The sequence below is a fragment of the Penicillium crustosum genome (genome assembly GCF_028827405.1).
Source record: "Penicillium crustosum strain IBT 35664 chromosome Unknown utg000005l_segment0_segment0, whole genome shotgun sequence".
Lineage (NCBI taxonomy): Eukaryota > Fungi > Ascomycota > Eurotiomycetes > Eurotiales > Aspergillaceae > Penicillium > Penicillium crustosum.
This window is the reverse complement of record NW_026623126.1, coordinates 2,574,722-2,596,177: the sequence shown is the minus strand read 5'-3', so window position 1 is coordinate 2,596,177 and position 21,456 is coordinate 2,574,722. Positions and strand designations below refer to the sequence as shown.

At 47.1% G+C, this 21,456-nt stretch overlaps 10 protein-coding genes across 10 annotated transcripts, besides 6 other annotated features; 6 read left to right on the top strand and 4 right to left on the bottom strand.

The window, feature by feature from the left end:
* Positions 1-225: 225 nt before the first annotated feature.
* Positions 226-1,678, top strand: N7487_011670 (uncharacterized protein; the record flags this gene model as incomplete). Its single annotated transcript, XM_056879400.1, has 6 exons — positions 226-624; positions 695-758; positions 828-913; positions 983-1,270; positions 1,331-1,397; positions 1,455-1,678. The coding sequence occupies 6 exons, from the start codon at positions 226-228 to the stop codon at positions 1,676-1,678; spliced, it is 1,128 nt and encodes a 375-aa protein (XP_056724719.1).
* Positions 1,679-2,363: 685 nt separating this feature from the next.
* Positions 2,364-2,546, top strand: N7487_011669 (uncharacterized protein; the record flags this gene model as incomplete). Its single annotated transcript, XM_056879399.1, has 1 exon — positions 2,364-2,546. The coding sequence occupies one exon, from the start codon at positions 2,364-2,366 to the stop codon at positions 2,544-2,546; it is 183 nt and encodes a 60-aa protein (XP_056724718.1).
* Positions 2,547-2,611: 65 nt separating this feature from the next.
* Positions 2,612-2,774: a sequence feature (Protein overlapping with rRNA (N7487_011668, KAJ5394027.1) was converted to a misc_feature.).
* A 96-nt stretch (positions 2,775-2,870) lies between these two features.
* Positions 2,871-2,980: a sequence feature (Protein overlapping with rRNA (N7487_011668, KAJ5394027.1) was converted to a misc_feature.).
* An 87-nt stretch (positions 2,981-3,067) lies between these two features.
* Positions 3,068-3,259: a sequence feature (Protein overlapping with rRNA (N7487_011668, KAJ5394027.1) was converted to a misc_feature.).
* A 479-nt stretch (positions 3,260-3,738) lies between these two features.
* On the top strand, positions 3,739-4,872 carry N7487_011667 (uncharacterized protein; the record flags this gene model as incomplete). Its single annotated transcript, XM_056879397.1, has 1 exon — positions 3,739-4,872. The coding sequence occupies one exon, from the start codon at positions 3,739-3,741 to the stop codon at positions 4,870-4,872; it is 1,134 nt and encodes a 377-aa protein (XP_056724716.1).
* A 513-nt stretch (positions 4,873-5,385) lies between these two features.
* N7487_011666 (GMC family oxidoreductase) lies at positions 5,386-7,326 on the bottom strand (the record flags this gene model as incomplete). Its single annotated transcript, XM_056879396.1, has 1 exon — positions 5,386-7,326. One exon carries the CDS (start codon positions 7,324-7,326, stop codon positions 5,386-5,388), a length of 1,941 nt encoding a protein of 646 aa, XP_056724715.1.
* A 762-nt stretch (positions 7,327-8,088) lies between these two features.
* Positions 8,089-8,289, top strand: N7487_011665 (uncharacterized protein; the record flags this gene model as incomplete). Its single annotated transcript, XM_056879395.1, has 1 exon — positions 8,089-8,289. One exon carries the CDS (start codon positions 8,089-8,091, stop codon positions 8,287-8,289), a length of 201 nt encoding a protein of 66 aa, XP_056724714.1.
* A 1,591-nt stretch (positions 8,290-9,880) lies between these two features.
* Positions 9,881-11,728, top strand: N7487_011664 (uncharacterized protein; the record flags this gene model as incomplete). Its single annotated transcript, XM_056879394.1, has 8 exons — positions 9,881-10,139; positions 10,191-10,279; positions 10,332-10,686; positions 10,738-11,002; positions 11,056-11,143; positions 11,205-11,319; positions 11,376-11,405; positions 11,472-11,728. 8 exons carry the CDS (start codon positions 9,881-9,883, stop codon positions 11,726-11,728), a joined length of 1,458 nt encoding a protein of 485 aa, XP_056724713.1.
* A 303-nt stretch (positions 11,729-12,031) lies between these two features.
* Positions 12,032-12,041: a sequence feature (Protein overlapping with rRNA (N7487_011663, KAJ5394022.1) was converted to a misc_feature.).
* Positions 12,042-12,055: 14 nt separating this feature from the next.
* Positions 12,056-12,143: a sequence feature (Protein overlapping with rRNA (N7487_011663, KAJ5394022.1) was converted to a misc_feature.).
* Positions 12,144-12,174: 31 nt separating this feature from the next.
* Positions 12,175-12,325: a sequence feature (Protein overlapping with rRNA (N7487_011663, KAJ5394022.1) was converted to a misc_feature.).
* A 919-nt stretch (positions 12,326-13,244) lies between these two features.
* N7487_011662 (serine/threonine-protein kinase) lies at positions 13,245-15,278 on the bottom strand (the record flags this gene model as incomplete). Its single annotated transcript, XM_056879392.1, has 1 exon — positions 13,245-15,278. One exon carries the CDS (start codon positions 15,276-15,278, stop codon positions 13,245-13,247), a length of 2,034 nt encoding a protein of 677 aa, XP_056724711.1.
* Positions 15,279-15,288: 10 nt separating this feature from the next.
* N7487_011661 (uncharacterized protein) lies at positions 15,289-16,080 on the bottom strand (the record flags this gene model as incomplete). The annotated part of the gene is made up of 1 exon (XM_056879391.1): positions 15,289-16,080. One exon carries the CDS (start codon positions 16,078-16,080, stop codon positions 15,289-15,291), a length of 792 nt encoding a protein of 263 aa, XP_056724710.1.
* Positions 16,081-16,933: 853 nt separating this feature from the next.
* On the top strand, positions 16,934-18,905 carry N7487_011660 (uncharacterized protein; the record flags this gene model as incomplete). The annotated part of the gene is given in 2 exon segments (XM_056879390.1): positions 16,934-17,447; positions 17,464-18,905. The coding sequence occupies 2 exon segments, from the start codon at positions 16,934-16,936 to the stop codon at positions 18,903-18,905; spliced, it is 1,956 nt and encodes a 651-aa protein (XP_056724709.1).
* A 289-nt stretch (positions 18,906-19,194) lies between these two features.
* Positions 19,195-20,118, bottom strand: N7487_011659 (uncharacterized protein; the record flags this gene model as incomplete). The annotated part of the gene is made up of 1 exon (XM_056879389.1): positions 19,195-20,118. The coding sequence occupies one exon, from the start codon at positions 20,116-20,118 to the stop codon at positions 19,195-19,197; it is 924 nt and encodes a 307-aa protein (XP_056724708.1).
* Between the last annotated feature and the right edge of the window lie 1,338 nt (positions 20,119-21,456).

Here is a 21,456-nt window from a genome sequence, read left to right as displayed (position 1 = left end):
GCCCAATTTCTCAGCTGTCCACATCTCCTCTGCATAGACGTAGATGTAACTTTCTTCAATAGGAAGTTGCCGGTGTAGTTATGATATCACACCGCGATGCATTTCTAGTGCTAGCAATGTCTTAATGAAGACAGGTAAATTATATATGAGCCCCCTCTTCCGTTCTTTCGTCTCAGAATATCCATAGTTGACACAACATTGAAGTTTCGATACCGAGTCTATATCATGCCCTCTGCACCTGAGTATTCCGAAGGAGCTGCTCCCCCATCTTACGATGAAGTCATCAAAAAGTTCAGCTCTACGCTAGGGGACAGCAAAGATCCCCAGAAGTTCTTACAGGCTGTGGGGACCCTAAACACCACTGATCTCAAGGTAGTTGCCGCAGAGCACTCGGATAACTCGCTACCTACCTACAATGAAGAAGATAGGGCTAAATTTGACCTTGGTGTTGCGAAGACCGCATCCACGGCCGAGGCACAGCAGCACTTGAAAGAAGCTGCAAACAAGGCTACTGAGGCAGTCAAAGAGATCAAGGTCGTCTTTCAAGACCTCATATTCAAGATAACTGAGATCGACAATATTCACCAGTCCACTTTCATGCCAGAGCTGGAAACCCATCAAAAGGTTGGACCATACCACTCCACGCTCGATAAGCCCCTTTGGAATGTGTTGCTAAAAAGGCTGCTCTCTGAAGTCATTTAATACTCTCGTCAGCGACAGTCGACTCCTCGCTACGGACATCAGTCAATATGGAAAGGGTGCGTCTCGCTTCTGTTATATACTGGCCTTATTTCTACGTTTGAATTAACACATCTATCCAATACTAGAGTTTGACGATGTTATTGTCAAGTTCTGCGCGGACGAAAGTATCAAGGTTGAAGACAGGATTACACAGATTCAGAGATTTATTCAGGTTGCTACGCCCCTATTCTTCGGTCACGGGGAATGATCAAAACTACCATTGATGCTAATTATTAAATAGCAAGCCTCTGATTTCGAGACACGGTCAAGCAAAATGGAGGAACGATTCCAGGATCTTATCACCGACTTTACCAAGTTTATCGCAGGGTTCGCGTCATGGGCCACCAAAAAAGAAGGCGAAATGGATGGAAAGGTCACAGGCCTTATCAAGGAAATTGGAGAGTTGAAAATGAAACTGGCAAAGGTCCAGGCATCTTTAATCGGGGTCGGCGCTGGCGGTACCACTGTCGGTGGTTTCCTTCTAGCAGGTGGATTAGCGGTCCCCGGACCTTGGAGTATCGTACTTATTGTATGGTTTCACTTGCCTAATCTCTCGGAGAACTGGAATATCTAACCCAAGAAACACCAGGCTGGAGGTATCTTCCTCCTTGGAGCCTCGCTTGCCACTGCTATAGGACTTATTGCCGAGATGTCTGGTATGTCTGCTTCCAGGAACTAACTCATTAGTAGAATTTATCTGACAAGAACCTCAGTGCTTTCCAATGAAATAAGTGCGAAGGAAAAGGAGCAAGCCGATTATGAAAAGCAGATTGAGATAATCCAGCAGGCACGCGCAAAGCTTGTGGAGCTAGGGGATGACAAACTGAAAGTCTTCACGGAAAAGATGAATTTCCTTGCGGGCTACTGGACTCGAACAACCGCTGACGCTCGTGAGGTTGAAAAATGGCTCAAAAGCGGTGCAAAATTTGCGGTATGATTTAATGATTTGAACTGATGTTTGGAAGAGCTGTTGGTTCCGATTGACTGATGAAATGGATGACAGAAATTCCCAGAGTATATGAAGCTCAACCTAGATCATAGTGTTTCAATCTGTTAGTAACCCTTTTATTGACCAGCAACCATTGGAGATTTTTCTAATTCAAGCAGACTCCGCGCTCTCTGTTTACCTGGATGGGTATGCCAAGGGACTCGAGGATGCTAGCTAAATGGGACATGGCCCTGTGGACTGTGACATCTCATTTTCCTGGGTTTATGAGAACATCACGTATTGACTAACAGGTCAGAGATCTACGCATCTCAATCTTCCAAGTGGTTATCCGGTCTTTTGCAAGTTTCTGTCAGAGCATCCGATGGAATGCACTTACGATCGTTTCTAATTCTAGTAGTACATGGCGCCAATGGATACGTAGATACCTATCTATCTTTACTAAATGACGAAGGATTGTTCCCAGTTAGATACTGGTACAAAAGGCAAACGCGCAGAACAGAGCATCACGGAGACAAATTTCATTATCCCCGGTCTATATGACGCAGCAGCAGTAGCAGCAGAATAAACCACATTTTATCCGTTCATCTCATCCTCCATATTAATCAACCGTCAAGGCAACGACAATTTCTGTCACAACAAGGCGCCTTTGATCAGGGCTGCGTAGATCTCCAAGATGCGGGCAACCGCGTCCCCGAATCATACCACAATGATGCTACGATTCCTGGATAACTGCATGTCTGCGCTTTATTCTGCACCCAGTATTACCATCACTGATTTGAACAGGGCTCTGCTCACCAGTCGTTCCATGGTTCGAGACCGAACACGAAAAGCGCTAAACCAAAAGGGTCAAGACTAAGCCTAAGAGGGTAATTCGCAGTCCCCCTCCGGTCGCGCGACGCTAAGGCGGCGCTCACTCACTTCTCACCCTGGCGACACCCACCAAACTAATTTATTGACTGTACATAAGCCCCTCGCCGGTGAGTTAGTAGTGTGGTGGGTGACCTCCAGCGAATTTATATTCAATATCAAGTTTGATTCTCCTAGGTGGCCCTCCTTCTTTTTCTTTCCTACTGTCATTTGAATCCTAGGTGGACATGTGTCAACCGGTAGAAATCAGTACCAGAGAGTTGTGATCAAACACACCTGTGAGAAAAAATTCAGTACGGGAGGGGAAAGACACGTCAGCGGTTCAGGGGCGTGCAGGATATTCAGGTGTAGAATAGTGGTGTTCAGGGCATTCAGGTGAATTGAATGGGCTGAATGGACTGAAGAGTAGGGCGGCAAGAAGGACTTTCTTTCCAAAGAACAAAAAAGATAAAACAAAAACATACAACAATGAGGATTCGCTGGTGGTCACCCACCCAACTACTAACTCACCGGCGTGTGGCTTAAGTACGGCTGAGCGGACGGGAAGCCCTGTTTTCCACACCCTATGGTCGTATGTATCATGTTATGTGTCGGAGAACATAATAGAGTCAAAGCTGATATGGGCATATAAAAAGATAAGTCCGCCATAGACAGGACGAGAAGGCGAGAATCGCGATTTGGCTTTGGTGGCGCGGCCCGCATTCCCATGTGCTTCCCATAGTCATAAAACTATAGTAGCCAATAATGAAGAGGGTACTTAACTTAGCGTCCCTGCGTATGACAAAAGTTCCTTGCATCTGTCTCTCAGAGCCTATCAAAAGCCGCTGGGAGCCAACAGTGGTCTGATAACCCCTCTTTTAATCCCAACGCAAACACAGCCCCAAGATAGTGCTATGCACTATACCTCATAGTGTCAGTGCTCATTGGTGTCCGTCCTCAGGCATCTCTCATTCAATCCTTTAGCGCTGTCTAGTTTCTATTCTGGGGGCTGAGCCACGCTGTTGTGGCATAGAACCCTGCCATGTCTACAGGGATACTTGCAAGGCTCAATGTGCAGCCTGAAGCGATTAATACAAATGGCTCTCCCCCGGATGCTATATAGCAACCGAACAGAACCCCTCCGTGCCCAACAGCATATTTCGATGGATTATTTCTAAATTCCCCAAATCTATAAATCCATAATGCCTTCACGATATTCCCGTGTCGCAACCTTCCCCATGGCTCCTCTATCCGCTATCATCAAACTCGAACCGGAGGAAGAACCTTGGTGTGCCGGCTACGCTCCTTCACAGGGCCGTCGTTGTCACATGCGCACAAATGCACGCGGTCGCCGTTCGGCAATGATGCTTCTCAACGAGGGTACCAAAGACCTGCAAGCAGGTTGGAACATCGATATACTGCTAGAGGATCTGGCTCCTCATGTTTTATGCACAAGGTTCCACCAGAACCAGGCTTCGGATCTCGTGCGTCGTTGGAAAAGACAAGTCCGTACATACCTCGATTCGCAGGTTGTTTCAACACCATATACACGGCCAGCAAGAGCATCATCCCGAATGATCTCAGAGACTGCTGCTGCAGAAATGGAGGAGAAAATTGCCGTTCTTCAGCAAAGACTCCGTGAGGCCGAGGAAAAGATCAGACGCCTTGAGGCTGCTCAATCTGTCCTACCGACTACTACAAACACTCGTCATCGCGAGGGAAGAAACACGAGTGCGGTCGTCAATTCCAGTAGCGGGGGAAGCGCATCTAGCGAAAATATTCCAGTACATCATGTTAACGAACCATTGAGAAGAGGTTCGACGGAATCTTCTACCAATCAGTCAGTGATCCCAGTACCTCGGCCAGTCCAAACCCAGGCCAGCCGTCAAACAAGCGCTATTCCTGTTTCGAGTCAAAGACCAGCGAGCACACCAACTGTGGCTCGCGCCTCCAGTAGAATTGGTAACACGGTCAGCCAGAATGGAATACCGCAGCCAACTCGCCGGGAGGTCGAAGGAGAATGTGGTATCTGTTTGTGCGATTTGCATAGTTCGCAAGATGGGGACTCGGACGAAGAGGAGGATAGCGAGAGTAGTAGTGGCGATGACCTCGATGACGAGGATGATTATGATGGTTCTGATTTTGATTCTGATTTTGATGACGATGAGGATTCCGATGCTGACGATAATGATGCGGATGGTCATGAACACCTTGAAGAATTGGTTTGGTGCAAGGCGCGCTGTGGAGTCAACTTCCACAAACAATGCATCGACCAATGGCTAGAAACAGACAACGCTTCCACATGTCCAACATGTAGGAGCAGATGGAAACACTGAATGGGTATGCCATTTTTGCTTTATGAAATGACGCCTTTGGTATGAATTATCGTTTAATGAACTACACACGAACTACACACGAACCAATGAAATTCCTGTTTTTCTAATTAATCAGAGATAGACCTGCTGTTATATGTGATGTTGATCAGCATAAATACCTGAGCTGGTTGGAACTCTGATAGAACAAATGCACAAATCCCGTTTTAGATGGATGGTTGAATTTGGGGTAGTGCAGTAAGTAGTAGCCTGACCTGAGAGTTGGCCCTGGCCAGGGCGCACCAGGCCTGGATGGCGAATGAATCAACCGTCTAGCAAGCTAGTTGCAGTGAGTAAAGAAATACCAATCAATCCAGTAGAATTATATACAAGATCTTTGTATTTGGTCAACGATCGATTAAATATACATATGCACACATAATAATGAATGGCTTGACAGCAAGAGCACCGAGCACATTTCCATCCAAAAGAATCACAAAGCTCGCAACTTCACATATATAAGCACGCCCGAATCAATTAAGAGCTGGCCTTAAGCTCGCTCAGAATCTCATCAGCAGCCTTCTCGGCAACCATGTAAGTAGACACAGCGGTGAAGGTACCGGGGATCTTGGGGTAAACGGAAGCATCAACAACACGAAGACCGGAGACACCGCGGACACGGAATTTGGAGTCCAAGACAGCCCGTGGGTCATCGTCAGCGCCAATAGGGCAAGTGCAGGAGGCATGGTGGCCCCAAGCGCCATCCTTGATGTAATCCTTGACATCCTCCTTGGACTGGACATCAGCACCGGGGAGAACCTCAGTGACGTTGACGAGCTGGCGCTTGAACGCGTCACGGGCAAGCTCGATGGCTTCATAGAGAGCAGTAAGATCAGCATCGTAGTCGCCGACACCGGTGTCGAAGTAGTTGAAGGTGATCTTAGGCATGTCAAGGGGATCAGCGGACTGAAGAGCGACGGTACCAGCGGAGTTGCGGGGGTGAGCCTTGAGAATAGCCCAGGTGAACCAGTTGTGTTCGTCAGTCGCGTTGATGCTGTAGTCGGGGAAGTAACCACGGAAGTTGACGGGACCACCGAATTCGAAGATATCGAAGTCATCGCCGGCTGTGGAACTTTTGTACAGCATAGTGGCGGCAAGACCGGGGGATGAGTAAATGCCACGGTCACCAAGGATAGGAGACTCCCAGTCGCTGATACAAGGGTCGTCCTGGTCACGAATGCTGAAGGTGCACTTGTCCAGGCAGGAGAAGTCCTCCTCGATCTTGCCCTGGACGGAGATTTCATAGTGGTCCTGCAGGTTGGTGCCGACACCGGGGAGATCCTTAATGACCTTGATACCGAACTTCTTGAGTTCCTCGGCGGGTCCGATGCCACTCAACTTGAGGATCTGGGGAGAGTTGTATACTCCGCCGGCAACAATGACTTCGCGAGAAGCGGTGGCGGAACCGGGGGTACCGGGAAGAGCGGATTTGGACATAGGGCTAGCTTTGTAGAGGTGCTCGCCTTCAAGGAACTCCACACCGGTAGCACGGGGAGGGGTTTCGGTCTCGTCGAAAGTCACCTTAGTGACGTGGGTGTTCATACGGACATCAAGAGGGTACTTCTTTGAGCCATCGTCATTCTTAGCGTCGCGCACAGCAATGATAAACTCGCGGGGACCATTGCGGTGGGCGTCATCGGTGGCAATAGGGATCTGGTAGTAGCCGGGCTCGGTGTCACGGGTCTTCTTATCAGCATTGGCATCGCCAAGTAGTAGAGTGCCAATGTTCATGATGCTGTTGGTCAAGTTACCAAGCGCAAAGGCACCGCCGGTGAGCATGCTCAGCAGCTGGGTATCCTTCAACACGATGCTAAGGGGCGCGGTTTCGGTCGACAACCAGCCGTCGTAACCGTGGCCCTTAACTGCAGGAAGGGAGTAACCATTGTTCTCCAGCTTAGTGAAGTATTTGCGCATGTTGTCGGGTGTCCAAGAGTTATCGCCGGTGATAGTCTCAATGTATTCAAAGTCAGACTGGTGTGGGTAGACTGCAATCAAGGCGTTGTGGGCAGTGCAACCACCGAGGGTACCCGTGCGAGGGTAGAGGGTTCCCTTCAAGGTCGAGCCCTCGGGAGGGTTTAGGCCGGTGTATATCCCGCCATCAGGCGTGTCGTAGCTAGCCTTCCAATCCCGAGCCTGACGCTCCTCATCTTCATAGTGGTGAACGAAGAAATTCCAGGAAAGCTTCTCGTCTTCAGAGGCTCTGGCGGAGTAGGCAGGGATGGTGTAGTTGTAGTTTTCACCCTGATCATCACCAGCCTCAAGGAGCAATGTCTTGTGGCCAGCCAGAGCGAGGCGGGCAGCCAGAGGACCACCACCAGCACCGGAACCCACAACCACATATTCATAACCAGTGATGTTAACGGCTTTGGCCAGGCCGGACGTGGCGACCAGCAGGCCAAAGATATAAGAAAGAATCATATTGACAAAGAATGACTATGAGTGAGTTGGGCTTCCAAAAGAGAAATCCTGCCAGCTTTTATGCACCGTTTTCCCCCTGAACAACGGGATTGTCCGCATTGTTCTCCATTTTTACAAAAGCCGTTGAAGACAAGGCCGGTGTGCCGCGGCTGTCACTAGTTCATGGCGATCTACCCGCAGACAGTTGGGCCTAGTACTTTTCCAGGGACAATTCCCGAACGATCATCGGTAGTTTAATTCGTACTGCATATGTACTCCGTATGTACACCCCTGCTGATCCTTAAAATGGATCCACATTATTTCGGGGGTTTCTCCTTTCCAGAACAAAGGCTGGGTGTCAGTTCATTTTGCCAAGACAATGCGGTGAGTTTTCCGTAAGCAGATTCACTGAAATCCCTATCATTCGGAGGTTCAATAATGTGGCGTTTCAGGTCTGATTAAAAAGAGTCTGATCAGTTGAAGATACTGGAGATGGGGAGAGAAGGGTGAGAACTGGAGGGACAACCCTGGAGGGTAAAGCGGTAAAGCCCTGGAAGTTGGAAACCCCACTTTTGCAAACAATGCAAACAAATACCGTTTTAGCATGTGACAATGGCACAACTATATCATTCCTTCCGAACTTAATCGATCCTTTCAGCGTTCTATTTACGAGAATTTAGTACATTGTGAGAACAATCAACACTACTTATTTCTCTAATTTTTGTGGTATGTGTGGATACATCTCGTGTAGCATTCCTATTGTTTTTTGGTCCAACTAGGAATATGGCCACCCTAGGCCTTGAACAGGATGAAGATCCCCTAGCAACACAAACAACACAAACAGCATGGCCCGTGACGAACTTTACGCGAGTGTATTTGGATCAGCAACTACACGAACTTGGCTACAGTCAAAATGTCAGCTTCGATATATTCAAGGTTATGTACTTGCACAATGTGCGCATGGCTGTTGAGAAGGACTGGTAGCTATAGTATAGGATTCGAGAAAAACACTGCGAAATGAGCCAACTTTCCACGAGGGGCTTTGCGCGACGGAAGTCCGGGCGTATGAACTAAGAGGATGAAGATCAACTGACTACAAAGACGACAAGTCCGGCCTGGCAAAATGGACCACCATCTATGAGCTTGTTCTGTGCCTAGATGCAGCGTCATTCATGTCATTGCAGCGTTGTATCACATGAAATCTACGCTATGCGAGTAGGTTGCCAAAGCTTGTCAACGTGACATGGATGTCCGACTTCCTGTAGAAATACGGAAGATCGTCACATACATAGAGAAAACTATGTATATAGTGGTAAATAGAATATAGCCGAGAAGTACATCAGAGGGAAAGTAAATAAATCTTCAAACTATATATCCACCCCGATCCAACTGAGATCTTACAAGACGTGTGTCTGCAATGCCCGACTCGTGGCGACCCCGATCCCGATCCCGACTGAGATTATCCAACAACAAACGGGTTAGCTCCAAGGAGAAATAATCCGACCGGTCTTTGCGGAAGACCGGGGTCTCCTAGGACTGCAGTGGGCATTTCAGGGGATCCAACAGCAACGAGCTTGGACCTCTACGTGGTGCTGTTGACTAGTAGCCTTTTGAAGCCAACGCAAGCTCATGTTCTTAATTTACTTTCATTCGTCCTTGCAGTATCTTGCTACTTCTAGACTGCCCATCCCTCAGAGTAGAGAGGAGGGGCTAGAGATGTTCCTACGCCATAAATACCTGTAATCTAGTCAAATTATTGACAAGTAGTTTGGCTCAAATCTAAGACGAAAATAGACGTAAATACCTATGTATCTTTAATAGTACCTCTTACACCTCTTAGACCTTTATGTTCGATGAACCCCTAGGTGCGATTATTTTCAGACTAAACCACTACATGAAAGGCATGCATTGCTGAGATGTTGCTGTCCAAAGTCTAAGCTCTCTTTATTCCACAGTCATTGAATTATTCTTTCTTCTCTTACTAGACTGGCTTTGAACACTGCAATCATTTAGAAGTAGAACTGTCCACTGGCGTAGATTGCTTAACCTCAAAGGATAGCGTTTACCTATGGTCCAGTCCTTGCCTAGGTAGTCCCTGTTGTCATGGAATAGACGGATAATCAACTTCCGTCGCCCGTTAGCCTCTTCAGGGTATCCAATAGGAGATCCGCATTATTTTATTGCTTCCCCGGTTTATTCCAAGGTTGCGAAGTGAAATTACCAAGGTTCTTGGCATTTGAGGGCCGTGTAGGCTATGATAATTTTCATAGAACTAGGATAGTTGGTAGTATACGTAAATGGCAAACCTAGGTGGATCAAATAGTCCAAATATGTACTAAATACATACCTCCTAGACGCGCGAAGGGTATAACATAACAAAATCATGAAAGGGAATGTTTTAAACACCAAACTACAAAATATTCCTGCCAAGATGAAGGATATAACGTCTTCCTTTTACCCCGCAATGTCGGTACAATAGAGGCCGACAACTAGATGAGAGTATAAATCAACTCCAATTTGACGAATTGGCATAATTTCTGACATCCCAAAAAACAATTGGCACAACACCGTCAATATGCGACTGTTGTCAGCTTTTCTGGCTACCCTTTTGGCTGTCTCGGCGCAAAGTAAATATATTGTCCCTGGGGGCAGATGGCGCGACACAGATGGGAACTTCATCAATGCGCACGGTGCCGGAATTACCTTTGACCAGAAGTCTGGCCTTTTCTGGTGGTTTGGCGAACATAAGACAGAAGAGGAGCCAGAAGGTGGAGGTGTCTCTGTTTATAGTTCGGAAGATCTGAGTACCTGGAAGTCGGGGGGACTGGCCCTAGGTAACTCTCTATCACTATACTAGAGATCAATGAATAATCTAACATGTACAGCCCCGATCAAGGGACACCCATACATTGCTCCTGGTGGCGTGATCCAACGACCTAAAGTGGCTTACAGCCCCGAGACTGGGGACTATCATGTATGCATGCAGACCTCCCTCAATGTTTTGCCTTCCAAGACTAACTAAACAGATGTGGTGGCATGCAGACAATTCGACGTACGGGCTCCTTCTCCAAGGCCACGCAGTATCCTCCACAATCGGTGGGCCATACACTTTCGTTGACGCAACAGCGCCCCTTGGAAACTGGTCCCAGGATTTCGGCTTGTTCACTGACTACAAGGATGGCCAGTCATATGCCCTATACTCGAACGGAGATAGTCGAGATGGACGAGATGTGTATCTCTCAAGCATGAATAATAACCTCACGGCTCTCGAAAAGGTCGTGTACCGATTTCCAAAATTCGATCTTGAGGCTCCTACTATCATGCAAACAGAGAAGAGTTACTGGGCACTTATGAGCCACAAAACTGGATATAGACCAAATAGTAAGATGCCTAGTTCTTGAAGATGTATGAATTGCTTGGCTAACCTTTCAGACGTGGTGGCATTTCGGGCTGACTCACTAAGCGGTCCCTGGTCGCAGCCGTTTATTGTCGCGCCATTAAACACACGGACTTTCAACTCGCAGTCTGGATACACGCTCAGAATAAATGGTACAAAAAGGACAACGCACCTATACATCGGAGATCAATGGGATTCCAATTCTGTCTGGGACAGTCGTTATATCTGGTTGCCAATTCAGACTGATGAGTATAAGAAGACTCTTGAGTTAGAGTGGCACGATGTTTACGATCTTGACGTGTACGTGTGCTTTCTTCTACCTTTGCCGTGTGATCCATACTAACTGGATTTAGGAAAACCGGGGACTGGAAACCTGTCAAGGGAACAACATACCCTGCGAAAGAGGCAAAAACGCACGGTGATGCATATAAGCAGGAGGCTGTGAGTATAATTATAACATTTCAGGCATCGGACTATCTTGGCTAATAGGATTTGCTGGAAGAACTTTGCTACCGATGGCATTATTCTCACTGGAATATACGGAAATGACAGCACTGTTACGTTTGAAAATATTGAGGGATCTGGAAAACCGCAATGGGTGTCATTCTACTATCAAAGTGCGCCGGCTGTTCTTAATTTTAGTCTCCCTGAACGATACTAACATTACGATTAGACACTGACGACTTGGGTTTCGGCGACCAACGTAAGTAGCCTTCAACATATTGCCTTGAGCTACATTGTGGTTCCGATATTCTAATACGTTCAATAGCTGGAGGTACCCCGGACAGAATCGGTGGTTCGTGGCAGCTACGTCGAATTAGTAGCGTGGTTGTCAACGGAGACCCTTCGAGCATGCAGACTCTATACCAACGAGATACACACAAAGGTATCATTCTCTCTACACCCCTGCAGTTAACACTGAACAAAGGGAAGAAGAATACCATCACAGTCGGGGGACTATATAACGGGTTTGATCACAAGGGTGCGGATTTGGATCGGGTGGTTGTGTATCCTACTGAGGAGTAATATTGGAGATTTCCATGTGAGAATCTCAGTCAGAGCAATCAATTAGAAAACTCCTGGCATGTAGTGACAAAGAAGTGTTTGGCCACGGTCATTCAATCAATCAATCAAAATTCAATTAACCTGCTGCAGTCTAACTAGTGGCGTATGACTATGCAATTGGCCACAGTCATTGTGTTGCCTCTTAGGTTGGATTATATATAATTGGTAGTCAACCTCAATTTAATCTCAAAATTCAATAATTCTTTATCTTTCTCGGTCTCTCGCTCGTTCCCCGGCGCGCATAGATATATATGATCAGGAAATATGAAAATTGGTAGGACACCTTAGTTCTCACCCTTCCTGTTGCTCACTCACCTCTCACCCGCGACGCTAAACTCACCAAGAGTCCTAGATTTATTTTACCCTATAATCCTCTGTGAAAACTAACATGATACATACGACCATAGGGTGTGGAAAACAGGGCTTCCCGTCCGCTCAGCCGTACTTAAGCCACACGCCGGTGAGTTAGTAGTTGGGTGGGTGACCACCAGCGAATCCTCACTGTTGTATGTTTTTATTTTTACCTCAATAAGTATTTCCAAGTTGCTATGGTGGTAGTAGGTGTTTTGCGGAACGAAATAGATAATGCATTTAGGTCAGTTGTTGTGATTCAAAACACAGAATCTTCGAGAGTTGTACTGCCTCATCCTTTTTTGTCAATCCGCTAGCTGGCCACCGCCTTGGTGTAGTCCCTTCTTGTCCGGGCCCCCCAAAGTGGCAGTGTCCATCTTCGTGAAGATATCGACATTCTCAATCTTCTAAGTCATGATAAAGCTTTCAAATTGTCCTGAGGATCTCGGCATATGTTTTTTGGAGGCCTCGAATCGAACTCTACATATTCGACCAACACAGAGCCCCCCCCACTACGATCTGCGACCTTAAATAGGAGAGGCGAAATATCAATTGGATTCGGGGTAAATGTGTGTATGTCCGTGCTGCTACCTGTGCCCGATTGTGAATCTGTTGCAAGCACTTCAACGCTTGATTGTAGCATGTCACTGGAGGCGAGCGATAGCTGCGTGAATACATGACAGTCAAGGCAACGTGCGATGTTGGTTTATCTAGGCAAAATTTTGGACTGGATTTCAGCCTAGCACATACCCATACCCTTCATTTGTGTGATCTGTTGACCTGCCTTGGTTATTGGGTCATTTGGCGCATGTTTCTTCTGTCTAAGGTTCTGTTATCTGTAATAGCAAATGCAGGGTTTGGCTTATAACTTTCCACAGTCCCATCCTATGACCCATGTGAACTGCCAGGGGACGTCCACGACAGGCAGTAAGGATGAAATACGAAAGATCTAATCAGGACATATGTTCTTTCGCCAATAATTATAAGAGTTTTGAATTGGGACGTGCGGAGGGCACTTGAGGCCACAAAAATTGAAGCCCTTTCTACCCATGTGCAAAAAAATAAAATGACCTCACTGTTTCAAGTTGTGAACATCGAAGTCAAGTATGTATTCAGCAGACACCAATTACTGTACGCACGTGCGTAAAGAAAATTCATGCAGAAAGTTCTCCGCCTCGGGGTCATCGGAAGTATCAGAATCTGTGTCACCAGGCGTAAGGCAACATATCCCGCAGAAAATAGTATCCGGGCCCCCATGAATATAAGGCTGAGTAATTGATGTAGCCAGGCTTGCTGCAGTTGGACGCGATTTATGTTGTTTCTGCAGTATTTGCTGTATCCAGACCAGGGCCACATTGTCAGAGAGATTCACCGTCTGTTTCAGTTCAGCCAAAAGCTTTTCAAGCCCAGTTAGATTCGAGTGGATAAAGGTCTGATGTGACCCATGAGCTCTGAGAAAGTCATCCATCCAGTCTATTGTCCTGCCCTTCAGAACAACTATCATCTCCAGGAAGACGACGCCCAGAGACCAGATATCGGAGGACGTGTTTCGAGGTTCCCACAGTGCCACTTCGGGAGCGCAATATCGTGCGGTCATGAAATTCACCGTCCCAACAGTAGTACTACCGGTGGCATCTTCAAAATCCAGTGACAGGCCAAAGTCAGTGAGGTAAATTTGCCCTTTGTCAACGAGGATATTGCGTGGCTTGATATCTTTATGTCGGATCTGGCGGTCATGGAGAAACTGAAGCCCGGTGGCGAGACAACCAAAAAAAGTTCGTATCTCTCCATGGTTTGCACTACCGGCTGCCTTCAAATAGTCAAAAAGATTCTGCTCGGCAACTGGATACATTATCACACTAAGGTATTTAGGATCTGTGTAACTTCCCACAAATTCCACAATATGATGATGCTTCAGTTTTTTCATTGCCTCAATCTCCCCAATAATACTTTTCAAGGCCGCAACGTCCAGTCTACCAAACGCTCGTTTCCGCGGAACTTGTTTTCTCGCGTATTCCCTGAAGCTGATCCGGCTCAGAATTCTGTCAACTTGACCAAACCCTCCATTACCTAAGACTCCTCTGCTCTCGAAGGGAAGCGACTCGCCCCTTTCGAAATGACAATGATGACCCTTTGCGCCCTTCTCCAGGTTTATTGATGGCGTTAAGATCAATTTCTGAGTACCTAGGAAGAGGCTCCGCATCTTGGGTGATAGGCAATCTGGTACGCTGCTTTGATTGACAGGGAGCCAATAATCAGAAAACCCAAGATCAATTAGTTCGTCGAGGTGATGCAAGCAATCAATCGTCCGTAGTATGATATAGGTGCGAGGGACACGGCTCCAAGCGGAATTAGTTTGTCGTAGTAGTGTAGATATTTGAGATATTTCAGAGTCATTGTAAGGCTTTCGACTTTCCGTTGGCGCTAGGAAAAAGGTGTTTAACCCGGCTCCCCACATGGCTGTAGTGTCATGCACTAGAGGCAGTGAGTCCGCAGGAGACTGCACTTCCTGCGATATGGCTGTAGTGCCATGCACCAGAGGCAGTGAGTCCACAGGAGACTGCATTTCCTGCGATATAGCTGTAGTGCCATGCACCAGAGGCAGTGAGTCCGCAGGAGACTGTACTTTCTGCGATATGGCTGTAGTGCCATACACCAGAGGCAATGAACGTGCAAGAGATACAGAATCTGCAGGAGACTTTTTGCCCAGAGTTCTCTCACGGATATTTTCTACCTCTTGGAATATACTCCCTGCCTCCTGGTGTCTATTCTGCTCAAGTAGTGATTGTGCCAGATTAAGTTTGAGGTCAAGCGTGATCCTGTCATCCTTGCCTAGAAACGTATCACGGGCTCGTATTTTCTGGCGCAATCTTTCCTCTGCTTCGTATTGCTCTTCAAATTGCTTTGTCTGAAGTAAAAATTGGTTGCTGGCAGACGTATCTTTATGGTCCTTGTCCATAGTTCTCTCACGAACATGTTGTACCTCTTGTAATATACTCCCTGCCTCCTGGTGTCTATTCTGCTCAAGTAGTGATTGTGCCAGATTAAGTTTGAGGTCAAGCGTGATCCTATCATCCTTGCCTAGAAACGCATCACGGGCTCGTATTTCCCGGCGCGATGCTTCCTCTGCTTCGCGGTATTTGTTCTCATTTAGCAGCATCCCTGCCAGCCTACGTTAGCTGTTGACTATTAGGTGTGTCCCCATGGTACTTGCCTGTTATCTTCTCCTGTCCGTATACTGTTCTATCGAATGGCTTTCCAGCCTTCTGGGACTCTTGCCGCTCAGCCAATTTTGTCTGAAATAATCGTTGATTGCTGGCAAGGGTATCTTCATGGCCCTTGCCCAGAGTTCTCTCACGGGTATTTGCTAGCTCTTGGAATATACTCTGTGCCTCCTGGTACTTTCCCTGCTGATATAGCGTTTGTGCCATCCAGGATTTTCCGGTAAGCGTATGTTCGTGGTCCTTGCCCAGAGTTCTCTCACGGGTATCTGCTAGCTCTTGGAATATCCTCCGTGCCTCATGGTACTTTCCCTGCTGATATAGCGTCCGTGCCAGCCAGGATTTGCCGGTAAGCGTATGTTCGTGGTCCTTGCCCAGAGTTTTCTCACGGGTATCTGTTAGCTCTTGGAATGTCCTCTGTGCCTCCTGGTACTTTCCCTGCCGATAAAGCGTCTGTGCCAGCAAATATTTGCCGGTAAGCGTGTGTTCATGGTCCTTGTCGAGGGCCCTCTCATGTCCCTGTACTAGCTGGTAGTACATTTTCTCTGCCTCCTGATATTTTCCCTGATGATATAGCGTCTGTGCCAGCCGATCCTTGCTGAAATGCGTGCGTTTATGGTCCTTGCCGAGGGTCGTCTCCCGATAATGTACTACCTCGTCGAACAGCTTTTCGGCCTCCTTGTATTTTTTCTGACCATACAGATTTTCTGCCTGTTTCTGTATTCCTTCGGGCGAGCCCATTATGTGCAAATGTGAATTTTCCCTGATAGGTTCTAATCACAGTACGGCGCCGTGTGGTATGCGGTAAAGCGGGGGCAAGAAGTACCCGTTATTCTCCACGAGGGATCGGGTGTGGAAAAACGGTCGGGAAGCTTGGTCGGGGCTCCAAAGTCTATTGTACATGTTTTAGCCCACAGCAGTATCATATCTCCAGGAAGCACTTACAGTCACGTTGTAGTACTCGATCGTGTATCATCTTGATGAGTGTTGACAATCGGAATTCAGCTGTCCACACCAATCATGCTTATGTCATAATATTTCTGCCCAATATTAATCACCCACACAGCCAGTATGTACGGAGGGGGGCCAAAAGAAAAAAAAAAACAACGTTGCTTTTTCCTACATTACTAGTACGCTGTGTGATGGTTCAGCTGAGTGTAATTTATTATTTATTATACATAATTTGCGCTCTGGAATATTTGAGTATTTCAAGCCACTCGAGCAGCAAAAGTCCTTTCAGAAAGGGTGGTTAGATACAACGTGTGTATTGAGCTATTGATAGCCATTTTGGCTATGGCTAAGAAGTAGAAGGCGTGGAGACGATGGTAGACCCACGGGCTCAGGGGCCGGGTGTATTATGTATTAGCTAGGCTGAATTCGGGATAGTGGAAACTAAGAAATAAGCAATATTGTGACCCGTGGACCTCCGTAGAAGGGGAGGGTTAACACCAACCCCGCACGCAATAACCAATATCTTCAATAGTTCACGCTTAATGGATTATTTTTATCCCTTTGGCTCTCACAAATAATTTCAAATTTGCCTTCTTCATTGCTTTGTCCAATCTAAGTTTCGATTAGTTTCTATTTTTCCATCATGGCAGACCCTCTATCTATCCTGGGTGCGGCAGTGGGTGTAACATCTTTAATTATTCAGACATTAGACGAATGCATCAAAGGTACAAGCATGATATTTGTTATTGTACCATCACGGCTAACTTCTTCACCAGCATATCAGTACTACGCGAAGGCGGTAGGCATGCCAGATGAATACCGCTATTGCAAGATCCGCCTCCAAACGGAACAACAGCGCTTCCTAAACTTTGGGCTTGAAGCCGGAGTCCTCTATACTGATGGCACTCTGTGTGAAACACTCCGACTCAACAGTTCCTTGCTTCTGGCAGTGCTTGCTGAGATAAAGACGCTCTTTGAGGATTATGCAACAAGGAATGGAAAATATGAGGAAACTCAAGGTGAAACTAGATGGGGTGATCAGGGGGAACCGGAGACTGACCTGGTCACTCTAATTTGCCTACCTTTGGACGATTCAGACGGTGCCTCGTTTGTCTCTGACGAGAAAAAAACATCAGCGCTTGAAAAAACTTCGCAAGGTAATGCAAGGGATAGTACAAACTGGAAAAAACCTTCGCACTATTGCACTGGAGCCCAAACGTTTAGTATGGGCAACTGTGGATAAATCAAGTTTCGAGAACGTCATTGCGAAGCTTGGAGTTCTGAACTCGTTTCTTATATCTCTCCTTGACAGTGCGCGAGTCGAACGATTGCAGCTTGCTATGGATATAAGTTATAACGAGATTCTGCAAATTCGTGACGATATCAAGGGGTTATCTGGATTGGTCGAGGCGTTAAGTAATGGGGCCGATGAGAGAGATTCGTCGCTAGGTGGAGATATCTTGCACGACAATCATATTCGGCAACCACTCTTACGAGAGATGGAAGCACAAAGAAAGAAGCAAAGGTACCTCAAGAAACTCACCGAGGTAAAGATACAGTACAAACAGATTGGCGGTCAGATGGGCGCGGAGACTGTTATATCAGGCCGGAAGCCGTTGGATCTTTCGCATTTTTATTTCAACTCTCCAGCCATTGATCAGGGTTTCCCCGAAAGCCATATTTCTGCGACTTATGACGGCCGAAATATCTGGATTGAATGGAGCAGCTACCATTCCAACCAGCCACATGACGATTCGGCCAATTCCAGACTTGAGGATCGAATTCGTCTCTTGACCGATCTCCTCTGCGACGAAATACCAGCAGCCTTTCGGTTGCCACCCTGTCTTGGGTACCTTGCGTTTAACCACGACGACCAAAAGTGGTTCGGGATTGTTTTCGAGAAGCTTCCACATCGTCCTATAACGCAAGTTGTGACACTTCGACAGCTTCTCCAGCAACAACCAGTACCCTCACTCTCCATGCGAATCTCTCTATGCGCTACCCTGGCTGGGTGTGTCCACACCTTCCATGCTGTTGACTGGGTCCACAAGGGGCTGCGGAGTGAGAAAATCGTCTTTTTTTCACAACCACTGTTGAATCTTGATCTTAAAGAACCGTTCGTGCTAGGATACGAGCTGTCTCGACCTAATATCCTAGATGAGTTGTCTGAGAAGCCGAGATTCAATCCCCGTGAGGATATCTATCGACACCCGTTCGCACAGTCTTCTCAAAACAGCGGAGAGTACCGAAAATCGTACGACATATACAGCCTCGGTATTTTGCTGATAGAAATAGCAACTTGGAAGCCAATTCATGAGTTCCTCGATTTCGATAATTTGGATTCTGCCAGGCCTTCAGAATTGATCGCTGTCCAAAAGCGGTTGCTCAAAGAGGACGTTTTTGACAATTGCCTACAACAAATTTCCAGTAAACTTGGTGACTCATATAGGGAAATTGTCGAGCTGTGTTTGCGCGCTGATGAGGTGGAGAGACCAGTCTATGATGGAGAGTCTGGAACCTCGATAGCAGTTCGACTACAGAGAACTCTAGAGCAGAACATCGTGAGGAAGTTGGGTGATATGGAAAGGGCAATGAGTTCTAGTCACCCCTTATAGTTAGCCGATCGGAGAACATAAAATATTCTCCAATAAGGCGCTACGTGCTATCCCAAAGGACCTGGTGCAGGCCCGATCATGATGTTACGAAGGGTGGGAATATTTTTTTATCTGGCTTAGATATACTAGCTGACACCTTTGGCAAGCCTTCTTCATTTATTACTTGGAACTGAACTGAGACATAGGGCTTGTTTAGAAGTTATCGGACGAAGTCCATTAATAATATATCGTTTCCAATAGCTTGTTTAGCCGAACAAAGAGGAAACAACAAATGCATACAAGGATATCGCTAAAGGGCATGCCATATGAATATAGCCATGCATACAGTTAATGCATTAGTAGGCGAGAGGCCGACAGGCGCAGAATTCTCACTGGTAGTAGTTGAGCCCGTAGTATTAACTGCGGTTTCAGTGCCATTAGAGCCCGTGCCGGCGCTAGTAGTGGAGTCCGGAGTTGTCGATGCAGTTCCGTTGCCACTAGAGCGTTCCGTAGCAGATGATAAAAGCGAGGACGATGGCTTGGGACACAAGTTGTTATACACAAACTGCTCAGGGGCGCCACTACAAGTGGTCACAGACCCAGCGTTAAATGTGCCGTTCGGAAAGATCCAGCAATTGCCCGGGGCATACGGCGAGTTGCTTGGATTATGCGGATTAAAGACGACATAGCTGCAGGAATCGGCCTCTGCACATTGACTCAAGCAGCTCGATGCACCCGTACTAGCAATGCAATCGTTAAAGCAGTCACCAGGCGCCGGGTACCCGCAGACCGAGGCAATAGCAGAGGGGGTCGCGGTGGCGGCGCAGGCGCCAGCAGTGGTGGTTGCGCTCCCGCCAGCACACACGGGCTGGCTGTAGGCGAACAGGCTGGGATTGGCACAATCCGAACTACCTTTACTCGCATCGAACGTTTCACCAGGGTACAACCAGCACGTGCCGGTGCCCGTGTAAGGGTTGCCGGCAACGAAGATAACAAAGTTGCAGGGAGGGTGGGCATTACAGTAGTCCCAGCAGGAGGCCCTACTGTCGCTGGCGACGGCAAAGTTTGGGCCCGGTTTCGAGTAGCTGCAGAGACTGGCGATGAGGGAGGATGTACAGCTTGGTGCCGCGGCAGTAGAGGTAGTGACTGTAGCAGAACTTGCTATGGATTCAGTAAGGACTGCTAGAGCCCGTGGAATTAATAGGACAATAGAGACCCAGAAATAAGCCATCATGATGGTAGCGAGCGTAGGTAAGAAATTAATCATGTCCAAAAGTGGGGAAAAGTTTTAATATTTAAACAGGAACGGTCATCCGCACAGTCCTGCCGAGTTATACCTAAAGGGAAAGGGGTAACAGACCCTGTCAAATTTAATCTCACGAGTAGTGGAGACGGAGAGATGGATATCTATTGGGGAAGGCCACGAATTCGGAGGTTTTAGCGTGTTCCTTTTGGGTCCACATCCAAGACGCGCTGAGTATTAATTACTTTATTATTTGAATAATATCTTGTACACTCCAGTAAAAAGTTATGTGCAAAGATACATTTATAATCAAGAACAAACCGAAGTTCTTTGAATCAGCCATTTCATATGAATATCCAGACTAAACAGGTGAAAAGCGGACCACGATGGTTCTGGGGTGGAGAGCTGAAAGCTATTTAGAGAAATTGGGGCTACAATACCCAGAGCTCGGCAACCATAGATTAGCCACCTCGGGAGAGAGCCCTGCTTACCGCTACAACTACATAGCAACCAATCACTCTCGTTCCATCAAATTTTATTAAACACCAGCTCTAGAGCCCCAGTATAACCCCTAAGCGAAAATTCTTATTGATATATACCTCCTTTTCTGCAGCTTATGTTTCTACTTATCGCTTATAATATACTTACTAAAGAATGTGTTTTATTGCGTTTCAACCACAGGGGCTCTATTTAGACTAGCAGACGCCAGAAACCCTACAAAAATAGAAGATAAAAATATAAAACACGGTAGGGCTCTTTAATTTCCTTATACTATGCGTTGTTCAAGGTGGTTACGCTGGTCTGGCGACGCGGGGCTAGTCTCAGATGCCTACCCGCGGAACTGCCGAATACGTTCTTCCATGCGGATAAGAATCCCTTCGATTTCCTCCTGTAGACTATCCACAGTGGTCAAGGTAGTCTGCAAAGTCTGGCTGTGGGCCCTTCACCGCTGGGCGACGCGTTTTAGATCGCGGGTGTCCCTTTCCCGTAGGATACGGCCTTGCTGGGTGAGGAGGACGGAAGTAGTGTTATTAAGGGTATCCCAGGCGGTCGAATTGGAGGAAATACGAGCCTAAACACTCTCGTTTCCTCTCTTGAGTAAGTTGAACGTAGCGCGTAATTGAAGCATGTCCTGAGAAAGTGTGTTGTGGTCTCGGTTGCTAGGATCACTAGAATGTCTAGGTATGGAGTAGTTCGTTGCCCGACCAGAGAGGATTCATCATAGGCTTTAGAGCATTTGGTATGGAAGGAAGTGTTGAACATGCAGGCATGGATGTTTGACAGACTGAGCAGTCTTCAGATGATGTTTGGTGCTAAGGGTATTTAAAC